General features: G+C 40.6%; 1 protein-coding gene across 2 annotated transcripts in view; it reads left to right on the top strand.

The window, feature by feature from the left end:
* Positions 1 to 14,897, top strand: part of LRRC1 (leucine rich repeat containing 1) — a 102,910-nt gene that overhangs the window by 12,588 nt on the left and 75,425 nt on the right. For both annotated transcript variants that reach the window (XM_086608327.1, XM_086608326.1), the window contains exon 2: positions 3,524 to 3,641. In XM_086608327.1, coding sequence (XP_086464453.1) covers positions 3,524 to 3,641 — 118 coding nt within the window. The remainder of the gene's footprint in view (positions 1 to 3,523; positions 3,642 to 14,897) is intronic.

Raw genomic sequence — 14,897 nt, 5'->3', positions numbered from 1 at the left:
AGCCAGCGATATGTCTTGTTTTGGCCACTTCTGCAGAAGAAAAAATTGAGTTTTATCAATTCTACTAGTTTGGCTTAATTCTGTTAACTTTTATTTCTAGAATCAAGTGCCAGTTGTAGTGGTATTCTTTAAAAAATAAAGTATAAAAAATGAGGACTATGGGATCACACTGTCTGTTTATACTTTTCAGTGAGTCACACACTTATCTCTTTTTTTTTTTTTTCCTTTCTGTTGACTGACATTGACTCAATTTTGTCAGAATGGAGTTTTTTTAAAAAATATGTGGCTGGGTGGAGGAGAGGGACTTGGTTAGTTTACCAGTGTGAGGAGGGCTGTATTCAAGATGTATGTTCTTAGGAAAGAAACCTCTATAAATTCTTTGACAGCAGGAAAAGCTTCAATTGAAGGTTGGGAATTGCTGCTAAATAGAAAGTTGTAGGCTTCTCTAGTGCTGATGCTCATGGAATTATTTGTCTCATTGAAGCAGTATTAATTAGGCTGGCTAAACTAAGCAGCATGAAAAGTGTTGCCAAGATACTCGTAGAGACGTCGGGTCTGCAATCAAAACCTGCTATTACAGCATGCTGGGTGGATGTGCTGCTCTGGCCAGCAACCCCGTTGCACTTTGGTTCGTGTTAGAGCTTTTCAAATAGAGGCTGAACTGTGTCTGCTACATCAAATTAGAAACATGTTTCTCATTGGCATATATTTAAGAAATTACAGATATTTAGATGTGTATATATATATTTTACATTTATAAATATTTTTATATATATTTATATATATTTTTTACATTTATTTTACATTTACAACTCTATTCTGTAAACTCTTAATTCTCTTTCTTCCCTGTGGTCTTTTTGACAGGTAAAACAAAAATGGCAAAAAGGAGGTGCTTGCCTCCCCAGTACTGCTTTAGAGCACTAATGATGTACCTTGGATAAAGGAAGAATAGTTACTGAAATAGGAATAGGATGCACTAAACATGCAAGAGTGATTGAGTTCTGTAGTTTAAAGGAAAAAAAAAAACAAACAAGAAGTTCAAAGAAATGCCATTCACATAACTGCAGTTTCTGATTTTATCTAGGAAATGGTGTCATTCATTAAAAATCGTTATGCAAACTAGAAATAAAACTCCCAGTTCATTTTTCTTTTAAGTAGTTAGTTAAAGGAACAGGAATGCCTTTAAATATTGTGTCATTTTGTTTGCTGCACATATGTGCTCTGCACATTTAATAAATATGCACAACACTGACACGTGGTGCAGTGAGGGCCCTCAAACCTTCCTAGGGATGCCCAGCTCCTAATAGCTTTTTGATGACGATTCTGTCTTTTAAGCATGTTCCTTCTGTCTTTTAAGCATGTTCCTTCTGTCTTTTAAGCATGTTCCTTCTGTCTCTTCTCACTTGCCATTGTAGAGCATCTCTGGCAAGGACAATTGTTGTTTATGAGAAGATTTGTAGTAGAACATCAATATTTATAACTGTCATATAGTTTAGCAGCTATGCACTGGCTGAGGAACACTTTTTGGCAAGTATTTATTTTGGATGGTGTTAGGACAGATTGGGATCTCTTCTGTGGGGTGTACTCCTGCTGTGTTTTCACAAAAATGTCTTTAAGTGCTTTTCTAAGCTTGTGATGGATTCTTGCTTTAGTCATATTAATAAATGTTCAGCAAAAGGGATGCATTTGTTTTAAAAGATGAAAAAAGATGTTAATGATATGAAAATCCAGTTATGGATCTTGTGAGCACAAAAAAGGATTAAAAAAACATTTGTGGCTATTTTAATTGTAATGTATGTTTTTAGGGAGCTAGAAATGTGGAATTGAAAAAGTTTTTTTATCTTCCTCTTACAATTTCAACTCTGATATCAGTACTTGGGGGGGAAGGAGTATCATTCTGACTCAAAAAATGCCTTTGAATTTTCTCATTTGTATCTGGTGCATCTTTTGACTACTGAGTGTTTATTAACTTTTTTAAGCACTATCCCTTTTATTCTCTAAAAGGAGCCCACATTTTTGAGGGAAAACACATTGATTTCAGTTGTGTTTTATTTTTATGTGACAAGGAAAAACAATGAATATTGAAAGATTGGTGGTGAGGTTGCAAACCCTTGCACTTAAAACGTGGATTATGATCTTGGGTATAAGACCCTTGCACTAAGATTGAAAACCAGTATCATAATACAGATTCATAAGACCGTGCTTTTACCTTGTGTCCTAGTGAGATGCCTGTCCTACTGCCTCTTTTCGTGTCAATCTAAGATAGAATTGACATTCAGAGCACACGCTCCAGCACCTAAAAAACACAAAATAATAATAATAAAAAAAAAAGTTCTTAATTTCCAAGAAAGGATTGCAGGTGATTAAATGTAAGCAGATATCCTAAACTTACTAGCACTTTTCAGTTATCTTGAGGAGCAGAACCCATGAGGGTACAGGCACATGCACGTGCCGTGGGACGCGGAGGGTCTGACTGCTGGGCAGAAACACCCGTGTGCTCTGGGGGCACAGAACCCATGCAAAATAGGAAGAGTCTGGTCAGTTCTGGTCAAAATGACTTGTGTATAAAGTCATTTAATTCTGTACAAATCCTCACTGCTTGCACTCGCTCTCATTCGAAGGCCTGCCGGGAAGAGAGGAAAGCTGAGATGAGATAAGGGCTCTCCAACTTTCATACGGATGCCTACATCTCAATAGTTTTTTAATGACCATTTTGTTTTTACATCACCAGCTGCTCCCAGCACCTGGGGTTGACCTGACTTGCAGCTCGGCTTTTCTCCTTTGATGGCCACTTTGTCTTGGGGGCTGCCAGACTCTCTGAGCCCATAGCTGAGGGTCAAGGAAAGTTAGCGTCCTGTCTACGTCGCATGCCCATGTCCTCACGGTAGAGACAGGGTTAGGTTGGGTTCCTCTTCAAGCTGGGAAGACCTGGAATCATGCGTATCCCGCCCAACTTTCATTAGTCCTTCTGAAACTGGGCCGAGGAGCGCAGGATGTATGAGACTGGAAAGGTCTTCCCAAGGGAGGCTGGCTGTGTAACCTAGTTGGTTATGGTGCTCGCCAGCAAAGAAGGCCTTGGCAGGCCCTCTCTGTGAATTTTCTGGATTGTCCTTTAGAAGTGTCTCTGTGCATTAACTTCCTAATGAGCCCCGGTGTGTAATTAGGATGCTTTTAATTATCCTGCTGGGTAACCTCACCCCATTAATGATTTTGAAGCCTGCACTCTGGATTTCTCTAGTATCTGGCTGCTATGATCTTTAATAGCAAGCAGTACAGTTTTGTGGTGTTTTTTAAATAAATTTTCATTTTAGGTAAGACAGATTATAGTCTGTTTACATGTAAAAATTAAACCAAAATGTTAATTCTGATGTGGGTCTGAAAGAGGTCTGCATAACTGATTTTACACAATAACTTTAATTAGCTCAAATCTTGAAAACAGCTTCCAGTTACTGCTTATTATTTATCATGCTTATATGTGAGTTATGTGAGTATTGTCTGATATGGAATCTTTTCTTTCTTTCAGCCTTTCTTCCAACTTGTGAAGTTACGGAAACTCGGACTTAGTGATAATGAAATCCAGCGGCTCCCTCCGGAAATAGCAAATTTCATGCAGCTGGTGGAACTTGATTTGTCTCGAAATGGTAAGCTCCGATGCTAATTTGTTTGATTCCATACTGTCCCATGACATGGTCTATAAAACTGGGTTAGTAGGGTTTTTCTGTCTCTGAAGTTGCTATCTATGTCCTGCAGAATGCTTTTCTGTGTAATTCATGGATTTGCCTGTAGTTCTAGATGGGGAGAATGGAAAGAGCAAAGAAGAGACGATGGTGAAAATATAGTAATAAAATAACACTTGACTGTAGTTCTGTGTTTCTGAGAGCCTGCTTTATTTTCCACTTTAAAGAATGCTTCACATCCTATTTTTATATTTGTATCTGTCACAATGTTGATTTCTTTCCCCAAGCTCTCTGAAATGCCTAGAATTTAAGAAGAAAAAAAAAAAAGAGGTTGACAGAAAAAAACTCCTTTCTGGCCCCCAAAAAAAGCTGTGTGTGAGTTAGATATCCAATTCTTTATCTCACTCTTTACCTGTGATTAGCAAGAGGCAGAATGCAAGTACTTCTAGTTGTATTTCTGGAAAAAGAGTCAGATCGTTTGTCACTTGCACAGATAAATCCAGAAAAGGATGCTGGGAGAAGCTGTTTCTTAAAACGTGGTGTTGGAAGCCACATGGGTTTGTCATTCGGTTGTCATGTTTGCTGCTTGTATTGTCCTGAGCTGTGATGGAGTGAAAACTTTTTTTTGTGTGTGTGTGTGGCCTGGTGAACTTACCAGTTCTGCAAGAAGTTCAGGGGCCGGTGGGTCACCTTTAAGCAGCCCTATGACCCAGTGATCTAGAAACAGCAAATCTGTGTTGCCAAATTAGAGCAACTGTCAGCTATTTTTGCTTCCTTATAAGCAGTGGATATGCACAAAATGCTCTCTGAGATGTGATGGATGGGGTGGAAGAGAGCAACGTTGTGTGTGAGGGTGTAACAATATTAAGAGAAGAATTAGCGCAACAGGGAGCCTTTTTTTCTTTACGGTTTAACTTCACATTGACCTTTTCCACTGAGGCCATTCAGTGGCCACTTCATCTTCCTATAACTATCTGAAATTTGCATCTTTCCTTTATTTGTCTGGTGCTTTTAATGCCCTCTTTATCTGATAATATAACTGGTGAAGCGTAATGAGTCTCTAGGCAGTTGCTGAAAAATTTCTGTGAACCATATAATTTTATGCACATGTGCAAAACTTTGTAAAGAAGAAAACTGGAAAGGAATCATCTGAGAGACAGAAGAAACAGGTTAGTTAAAACACTTTAGAAATACATGAGCATTAATTGATGCAGTATTTTGGCTAGTGAGTTTGGCTGAGTTGGGTGCTGTCTGTGACAGGCCTTATGCAAAAGGAAACACTGTTGGCTTAGTAATTCTCTTTGCAAATGAATAACTAGCTGCAAAAGAGCTGGTGGATCAGAGCCATGTGAACTCTTTGTCAGCCTGACTTGGAAGTTGGCTTGAGAGCTCAACTGTAACGAGAACAGATGGTGTGAGCATTTATGGTTGGGTAGATGCGTGTGTGTCATTAGAAGTTACCGCACAAGGAAGCATGTTCTCAAGTGATGGGTTGGACTAATGCAGGTGGCAGGGAGCAGTTGCTTTACTATATCCAAGGTTCAGTGTTAATTGCCCGTTTTATTGCGTTACTTTCTCTTCTCTGTGGTTCATTGCAGAAGGTGACTGCTACTGCTTCCCTCTGCTTAATCATGTCATGGCTGTGGCTTGACTTGAGTCTTCAAATGAAAAACACACTGTGCGAGGTGGTGCAGAGGGGCCACGACACAAGAGGACTGATGTTACTTTCCATTCTTTGGTCATATTATGGTTGTCTTGCAACTCTTCAAATTGAAAGGCAAAGCACACGTTGTCTGGGATGCTGCAGGGAAAATTCTCACATAAGATTTTTGAGATTTACAGTATTTTTGTTTCTTAGCTTTGTGTTTTGAGCACATCTTCCAGTATGTCAGATTCTCAACCTGCCAAAGGTTTCTCCTGTGCGGTTGTTTGCAGTCCATCAGTTTTTGTTTTTCTAACTACCAAAGTACTTAGGAAAAAAAAATAGAAACTCTTTGTATTCCTTTCAGGCAGAGAAAAACAGCCCAGCTTTTCAAAACGCAGTATGCTGCATGAATAGGAAAGTGTGATGGTGACATCTGAACTTGGGAAATAAGAGATCATTGTTCTGTGTTTTTTGTTGTTTTAGCTGTCTGGTTCGGTGCACTAATTGCTTTCAGTTCTGGCTCTTCTGTATCCTCAGGAGCTTAAAAACGCAAATATAAATCCATTTAATGTTCTGTGTGCAGGAGTAGTGCTTTATGTTTTAACCTCTCATCACAGGAGGAGGAGGCAAGAGTTTTGGATAAACAAAATTACTTCCATTTCCCTCGTAATAAAATGATAACATGTCTCCCTTTCTCATACTTTCTAACCCTTTGGTGAGCATATGATCTTGGAAGCTCCATGAGATGGTGGGTATATCGTATGGCTGGACTTGAGTGTGCATCCAGGCTGCCGTGGCTGGCTGCGTTTTGCGCAGCGGTGAGGTGTTGCTTCTGGAGGTGGGATCGATCCCCCAGGCAGGATCCCTCCTGACTCTTCACAGCTAGCTCTGGATGCCTGCGCAGTGCGGTTTTACCCACTGTGTAAGTGGCCCTTGTTCATAGGCACTTAGGAAGAGTGAGCAGGGCTCGCTCAGAGTGTGGCTATTTTAAATTCCTAAGCAGTTTTTGGTTAATAAGTTTATACAGGACTTCAAAAATACTTATAAGGAAAACTCAAAAATCTTCAGCAGATATAAACTTGATGCTTCTGTGATCTTGGGTGTCTGTGAGAGAAGTGAGGAGGGTAAGGTGAGAGCCTTAGTGGTGCAGAAGAAGAAGGAATTGGGGAAGGCTAGAAGCTATATAATCTTTAACTTCTCCTGGATTAGTTGCATGTTGATGATATTTCTTATTCCTCTGCAACGCCATGTGTTCATGTAGATTTCCTAGCAAGCATCCCCACTGTGCTTTTCTAGTCTGGTGGAGGCTGTTATTTGAGCAAAGGTTGAATGAATGAATCAAGGATGGGAACATCAGAGAGCAGGGAAGCTGTGCTAAGAAAACAGCGTAGTGATGGTGAACACTTTGAAGGTTATTTGGCAATGCAGTTTATCTCTGCCTCTTAGTTTAGGTTGTTTGGAAAGACGATGTACTAGTTCTGAGGCTAAAGAAAACAGACTTGTAGGGCTTCACCAGTGAATGCCTGAGCTTTTGAGTTGCTGGCAAAACATGTCTGAGACTGGGAGTGTTCCCCATAGCATCTTCTGAGATAGATGCTCAACTGCTGTGTATCTGAAACTGCTGCTTGTTCCCTCAGACTCCTCAGGCTGGGGTAAATCTTTCCCTGGATTCTCATATTGCTGGTGAATTCCACAAGGACACTGGGTCGCTGAAGCGTCCTTGTTTGATGTTCTTGAAGTTTGGGTAGGGCTCCTGTGCTTTGCATTGAGTTTCAGTGCCAGTCTTTGCTCTGCATGGTAGAGGAGAGATTCTGCTCTAGGCACAGTCAGAAGTACCTGTGTGCTATTTGTGTTCCCACAGCACTTGGGCACTCTCTGGGACAAGCCTCAAAAGACCCTGAGATTCAGAAAAGAAGTGCAGTCTTCAAAGGAAGAAAGACAGGCTCAAATTTCTGCAGTTTTTTCCTTGTGACGTGGCTGGCACTTCATTAAGCTTCCCTCTCTCCCAAAGTGTGTGCTGCTTGTCTGAGATCCCTGGGAATTGTAGCAGGCTGCTACCCATGCTGCTGGTCCGGCAGAGGTTTCCTCCAGTGACTCCCTCCCCCCTTTTCTTCTGTACAACCCCTGGAGGCTGAATTTTTAGAGCTTAGGGCCCTGCCATCCCTGATTCATTGAAATGTTAATGGATTTTCTTGTTCCGTAGCTTCTTCCAGACAGGAGGGGTGATGCATTAAAGTTTCTGTAGTTAATTTAATGCATGCCGATATTTGGGATTACGTATGCTACATATGTGTGCTGTGTTCTTGCAGATGTGGTGCATTCCTTCTTAGTATCCCTTTTCTCCAAGAAGAGGGTTTTTGTTTGCCTTCGACAAGTGTTAAATCCTCCAGATTCCACTGATGTGTTTTTTTCAGGATATTGCATGCTTCCTAAAATACCCTGAAGGTGTTAATTTAGTTGTATTTTTATTTGAAAGGAATTGCTACCCCCCCCCCCCCCTCCTTTCCCTTAGCAGGTGTGGTGTGGAAGTCTGGATTTTTATTTTTTTTTTTATGTCCTATACATTTTCCAGCCTTTGACAGCCTGTTTTGTTCAGCTCTTTTTAGGATAAGAATAAAATCACTGTCAGCTTTCATGCTGGTCAGTGGCTACTGGGTATTAGGCACTGGAGTGGCTTTCCTACTCTTCCCAGATGCAGGAGTGCCAGTTGAAACATCCCGCTGTCCACTGTCTTCTTGGATAAAGACTAACCCCCTTGCCCTTGTAGGAGATGAGCCTCTTGCAGTTCTGTGTGTGCCTGCATGGTGTTGTCTCTCCTTGATAGAAGCCTACTTCTTCTTGCTTCCGTTGAATGCATCTACCAAGGACTTGGTCATGCAAGCCTGTAGCATTGATGTAGTTGCTGTGTACTGGCAGATTTGCACCAACTATCCGTAGTTGCTCTCTAGCTGGCAGCAGATAAGGAGATTCAAGTGAACTGTTTCTCTGTGGAAGTACTCTGTAACCTTGCGGTTTGATCTTGCGTCCAAGCCTGGAGTCTCAGAACGGGAAAAAATGCAAGTGTGTGCGCTGAGATAATCTTTGTAGATGGATTATGCTGGTTCTGTTGCTGACTGCTCTCAGCAGAGCTGAGATCCTTTACTTTGTGGACTGAGAAGCAATAGGTTTGCTGTGGCATCTACTGAGGAAATCTGTGTGTGGGCAGATCTTCTTAAGCCATATTTGACTCTGCAGGATGCTTGATACCAAAATCTCAATGTGATTCTTTGTTGTGCTTATTGGATATCAAAGTACTGTTCATTAAATGTGTACAGTGTCATACCTACCATAGAGATGAGTTCTGGCTACATGATGTAGTAGTTGCTACACATTTCTGTAATTTCTGGTTAAACTGAGCTTGTGACTGTATGGATAGTGCAGTTGTTCTGGACACAAGTCTCGTGATCAGGATACTCTCATTCCAAAATCCTCTCTCGACACAGTTGCCATATTATGGCAAATGTGCTATCATTTATGTGAAAATAATTACAGATTTCACAAAATATAAATATGCTACTTCAGGATTGCCCTAACAGTAGAGCGAGTTCCTCGGAACCATCTCAATAGTCACAACACTGTAGTGTAAGGAGAGAGCTGCAGCTCTGCAAGGCTGATGGCCTAAGCAGCGTCCAGGATTTTGGAGGTCAGTCTTTGGCAGCTGTAGGCCAGTATCCCAAATGCTCTGTGAGCCTTATTTTTACCTTTTCCTTGCTTCCAAAATGGATTAGAGTTGCAAATTTGGAAACTTTTATTTTGTTTTGTCTTCAGTTATCAAGGTACTTTCAGAAATCAACAGCAACGGTACTTAACTATTCTGCTTTCAGTTGCAGGCGGTTTGATATTACTGCTATTTATTTGAAGTTTTTATTCTTTTTAGCTGCTTTATGACCTTATTAAAAGTCTCTTTTGAGATCTTAGTCACACTCAGGACGCCACATTCATTGTGTATTGTGTGATAGGTTCATTTTATTCAACAAGTCATTTAAGGCATCCTCAGAAGGCTGGGTGAGCATGCAGCAGCTGACCTGCAGAGCATAAGTCCGTGCCACTGAAGAGCTGTCGTATTTTTGCTTCTCTCTCCGAGGCTTCAGCTCACTTGTTTGTATCAGCATGCACACCAATGCTTTCCCTTTTTAATTCTGTTGTCTGCTCTCAAAGACGTACTTTTTGTCCGTACTGTAGGATTACCTCCCTTCTGCCCACAAAATGGGTGTCTCCCTTTTCTTCTCCTCCACCGAAAGCAGGATAAATAGTGTTTTCAAACTAGAAATACTGACTTAGAGTGCTTATTTCAATTCAGCCTAGGCTGGTGACCCAGCTATTTTACAGTGAGGACATAAGCTAATTAGGCAGAAGCACTCTGAAGTCTTCTGATCCTGTCCTGCAGCCCCATATGGGCTCTGCTCTCTCATCTAACAGCTTCTGCCTTTTGCCCTGTGCTCTCACCTGGGATCTGGCTGTCCAGCTCTGCTGCACTTTCCCAGCATCTCAGCAGAGACCTCCACTGTGAAATCCTCTTCTTTGCTGCCTTCCACCAGCTGCCCTCAACCCAGCGTGCTGGTACAAGTCTGGTGGTAAGTAGTGAAACTTAGAATGCTGAGAAGTAAATGTGAATTGACACTTTCTTGCTCAGCAGAGAACAAAAAAATAAAAGAAGGCAGCAAGCTGTGCTGTGAGGCAGTATGGTTGGCAAAGGCACCTTTTTGTTAAAATGGGCAACTGCTGGATGTTGCCTGTTTGCCTTCAGAACTGATTTGTGTCCAGGTGAGTGCTTGTGGATAAACAAGAATTGCTCTCCTACTACTGCGTGGACATGTCTTACCTGGTACAGGAAAGCACCCTGTGAATGCACTCACTGCAATGCTGGTTGTGAACACCTGAAAGCCATGGGACATCCCACCAGAGACTGCTGTGGTTTGTATGGTGGTAGAACACTACTGTTGATGATCTTAAGCTTTAACTTGGGTCAGGCCAGTGACTGGGTTTGTGTGAGATTTTTTTTGTGTGTGCTAATGAAAGCAAAGCTCCCTTGTTGGACACTTGGAGATAACACAATTTTTTACTTTTTTGGATGATTGCTTACTAGCAGTTGTGTTGGGTGGTGTTTTTTTTTTTCTTGTTTGTTTTTTGACACATCTAATTTCTAGTGACATATATTTTCTTTGTATTATCTCCCTTCTCTCCCTTGAGATGAGTTTAAAAATCCATGCTTAAAAAACATTATCATCTTCATATCTTACACATGAAGTTTAGGGACCGATGTACAAAGCAAAGTACTGGGGAAGAAAGAAACATATACTGCAAATTGCTTTTAGATTCTGGAGCACTGCAGAATCCACAGACTTTGAAATTCTTCCTCACTTTAGAGAAGTGATGTAAAAGTTGGAATTTGTGAATCTATGTCACTAAAATGAATTTGATGTTGGTAAGTTGGAGGAGGACGTGAACTTCGTATGCAGCAGGAGAAGTAAGGTGAGAGAGAAAAGTAGATATTCTCCCTCAGCAAGGCTCATCAGGGAGGGGAAGGAAGAAGCAGCAAGTGCTGACTGTGATGCAGAAAGAGAAGATAAGTGAAATCTCTTGAAGGAATAATCTAATTAGAGAAGTTTAAGAGGTGTTATTTTAAAATGGATTACAGAAAAGTGGATTTTTCCATCATGGTATATTCTGCCAGAAGTAACTGTTTTTTCTAAGGAAACTTAGTTAATGTACTTGCTTGCACATCTAGCAACAGTGTCTGGCTTCATCCAAACTGAAGAGAAGGCCGTGGATTTTGAAGGAATTTTTTTTTTTTTTTTTTTTTTTTTTAGGAGTAGTTTGGTTTCTTTGTGGTGGTGGTTTGTTTTGGTTTTTTTTGAAAGCAACAGGACAAGTTGGAGACAGAAACTTTTGGCCTGCTGAAGGATCAGCTCAAGCGTTCAACAACAGACAATCCATATGGGAGTGATGTAAAATAAATGTCATTTTCTGGATAATCTAGATTACAGATCATAAAATGGCAATCTGCAAACAGGCGTTGTTAGTTCTTGTGTCCACAGAGTTGCTTGGATGTTGGTTTCTTTTTTGTTGAGAAGGTCAGGTGCCATGACTACGAAGTTACTGAAGAATTAATTCAATAAATCTACAACTTTGCTGTTAAAACACTTAATCCACAGCTTCATAGGTAGAATACTAGTTTTTACTTTTTTTTTCTTCTCACTTCTCAGACTGAAAGTATTTAATTACTGCTAGCCTTGAGGTCCAAGATGGAAATCCTTATAAAAATATCTCCTAGCCTTGTTTAACTCTTCATTGGTGTGTATCAGTAAAAAGGTGGAAGACCTAAATTCCTTGCCAAACTTGGGCATTTCCACTTAGTTCACCTGGAACTATTGTTTCCTTATGATCTGATCTTTGAGCTCCCCTCACTTCTTTTTCCTCCTGTTTCCAGTTTACAGCTCCTCATCCTCTATTACTGCTGCTTCCTGCAGCTGAGAAGAGCAGCCTGTTGATTTTCCACATGATATCTGTTCAAAAAACATCTTGTTTTTATGTCCCTGTTATCTTTCAAGTTTCTTTCAAGTAAATTGCCTAGTATCTACATACCCATGAAGTGCAGTTCTGTGAAGATTTTTTTTTCCCTGCTCCTCTCCTCCCTTGGAAAAGGGACGTATCCAGAAGCAATGAGGAGGAGGAATGAGAGGTGTTACCTTGCTTCAGTTTCTTGTTAATTACAAAGTAAAGGATTTAGTTGGGAAAACCTAACCTCAACTTGTTCGTGAATTTTTCTTAAAGTTGTAAAGACAGGTCTTGAAAGAGCTGTGTCTCTTGTGTTTTGTATATCTTCAGCCTCAGAGCCTGAAGAGGAAAATGTTACAACCTGTACAAGAACCACTTCATCTCAATAGACTTTGCAAGGACCGTGTGACTCCTGTCACATTGTGCCCCAGAACTTGTAATGTTTACCTAAAGAGGTTGATTACTGCAGCCTTCAGGGCTGGTGACAAAACCTTCCAGTTTCTAGAAAAAAATAAGCTTGCCAGATCATTGTGTATGTCATGATTTTAGTGTGGAAATGGAGGGAGAGGATGAGTGACCTTCCTCCATCCCTTTCGCTTGTGGAGGCAGAAACTCTGGGAACTGCACTTGGCTGCTTTGAGGAGCGTAGAGAGATGCGGTGGTGGCACCAGCAAGACAGCAGGCTGCTCAGATGGGCTTTGCAGCTGAAGAGCCCTTCCTAACGACAAACAAATATTTGAACCGCAAATTCCTTCTTGCAAGGTATTTGACTAAGAGGGCAGTTTCCTTCTCCCGCACTGGGAAGGTGAAGGAGGTGGAAAGCAGAGTGGGAGAGCTTTGCCAAGGGCAGGCGTCTTGGACACCTTTCTGCAGGGGGTGGCATGGAGGAACCTCCTTGGAAGTAGGAAGAGAACCTCTAGTACTGAATCGCTCGAGTACTGCAGTGCTTAATGCTTTATTGGAGCTTTTTTGTGTGTGTATGTGTGATATACTATAGTAGATATTATATGTTATGTTTGAGAGAAGAGGCAGAGAAAATTCTTCTGTATACTGAATTGCATGGATGAGATCTGGTTTGCCTCTGGTTCTCTCTCTCCTGAGGGATAATGCTGTATGGATTCACAGTCTTTGAGTCTGGAATGGGCTTCCTGGGTATACATCGGGTATAAACTAATCAATTGCTTAATACATTAATGAATTACTGGTGGCTGAGTGACTAAGGTGTTTTGCCTGTGTTGTACATACCTGGTGGTGGGCCTTCTGCTATGACTGCCTGGATCAGGACTATTCAGTTGACTTTTGCTGGGGCGTATGGGGTGTGCCAGCTCCAGTCCTTCTTAAAGCACAGTGCTCTGTCACCTTCATAGCTGGAACATGTAACAGCGTCCAGTCGTTGCTCCTTGAATAACTCTTGAACATTGTAAACTCTCCCTCAGGAATGTGACACATCTGAGATTCCAGCTAAGTTCTTGTAAAAATACCTTTTACTTTGAGCTGGAGTCCACTATTTGAGTGCTCTGGTCTGGTAGCCCTGTCGCTAGCCTTCCCAACCGTTGCTGTCTTGATATTGTTTAGGTATTGGAAATTATGTTCGGTATTGGAAATTATGTTCACTATTGAAGAACGTGTGAAGGATGCTGGCCATGCAGCCTTTGGGTAGATGAAAAAATATTAGTTCTTGAAATTTGATATACAATGCTGTAAAAATGTGCTGTACAAAAGGTTTTATCAGTTTACAATGAAGTCTGTTTTCTCCTCCACCCTCCTATCCATCAGAAAGAAGGAAATGGGGGAATGGGGACTGAGAGATGTCGTTGTTGTAAAAATTGTCAACAAAAAATAGGTTAGCACCAAACAAAAGGATTTTTGGAAGTAATTTTCTCATTCAAATAGTACAGAATTCCTTAGTGTCAAACTTACCTCAAGTCATTTGTACAGGACTTGCTAGATTGTTATCAAATTCTTAGCATACTAAAATGATAAACATCTGAAGAGGTATTTTGAATGGAGGAGGGGGAATATGCCCTCTTACATACCTGACTGCCAAGCTTGATTTTCATCGGCTTCTGCTGGCATGACTTCTTTTTGCTGCCAGTGTATTTGTATTGTCACACGTCACAGGGCTTATGCTTGGTTTATGGCTTTATTATTAGCAGTGCTGCACAATCTGTATGGCAGAACATCTGGGGCATCATGTAAATGTAGAGCATTCGTCAGTGTGTAGCATTAGAAGAATCCTAGATATTTAAGTAGGATTTGAGCTGGTTATCCAGCAGTGGCAAGAAAAGCGTTCAACCTTACTGCTGCTGCTATTGGCAGAGATGTATGTGTTAATGTCTGTAATGAAATCAAGTAGTCAACAGTAATGGTGAAAGCTGCTTAATCCATCAAGAGACAGAAGGACTTCTTTATATATTTTAATATCCCGTGTTGGATTTCAGTTGATTATGTCAATGCTTCTGTTGTTGACCATCATCTTCTCTGCTATAATAATCACTCCAGTTTTTTTTGTCATATACTAAATTGCTCCTTGACTTTACTCTTCGGAGTTCATTTTCAACACAATGTTACTGTAGTCTTCACATGTCATGATAAAGTATCTGCTCATAACTTGGTTGTATTTTACCTGAGAAATCTTTTTAAGATGATGTAATTAAAATTAGCTATATTTCAACCCTATTGGACTTATTAAATGTGTAATGATCCTCAGTTCAGAGAGTTGCACTGAATTTTTGTCTGTCCCTTGTCCAGTTAGATCGAGGAGGAAAATGAATCAGACACAGAAAAAGTATCAATGTTGGGAGGAAAATGTACTTTACATGCAAAAAAAAACAAAACCAAAACTTAACATAGAAATGGAATTTCCCTTCTTTTCCCTGTGTCTGTTACATTTCTTATTGAAGATTTTTGCTGATGTAGTGACTTCATAGTCTGGAATATCTAGGCTGGGAAAGCACATTTCATTTTCAGGACAGATTTTGAAGCTTGCAAACGCGTCCATATGTAAGCAGTACATATACTGTCTTATTTCAAGTAGT

The sequence above is a fragment of the Tauraco erythrolophus genome, chromosome 2 (genome assembly GCF_009769465.1).
Source record: "Tauraco erythrolophus isolate bTauEry1 chromosome 2, bTauEry1.pri, whole genome shotgun sequence".
Lineage (NCBI taxonomy): Eukaryota > Metazoa > Chordata > Aves > Musophagiformes > Musophagidae > Tauraco > Tauraco erythrolophus.
The sequence above is the reverse complement of the archived record's forward strand: the minus strand, read 5'-3'. Positions and strand labels throughout refer to the sequence as shown.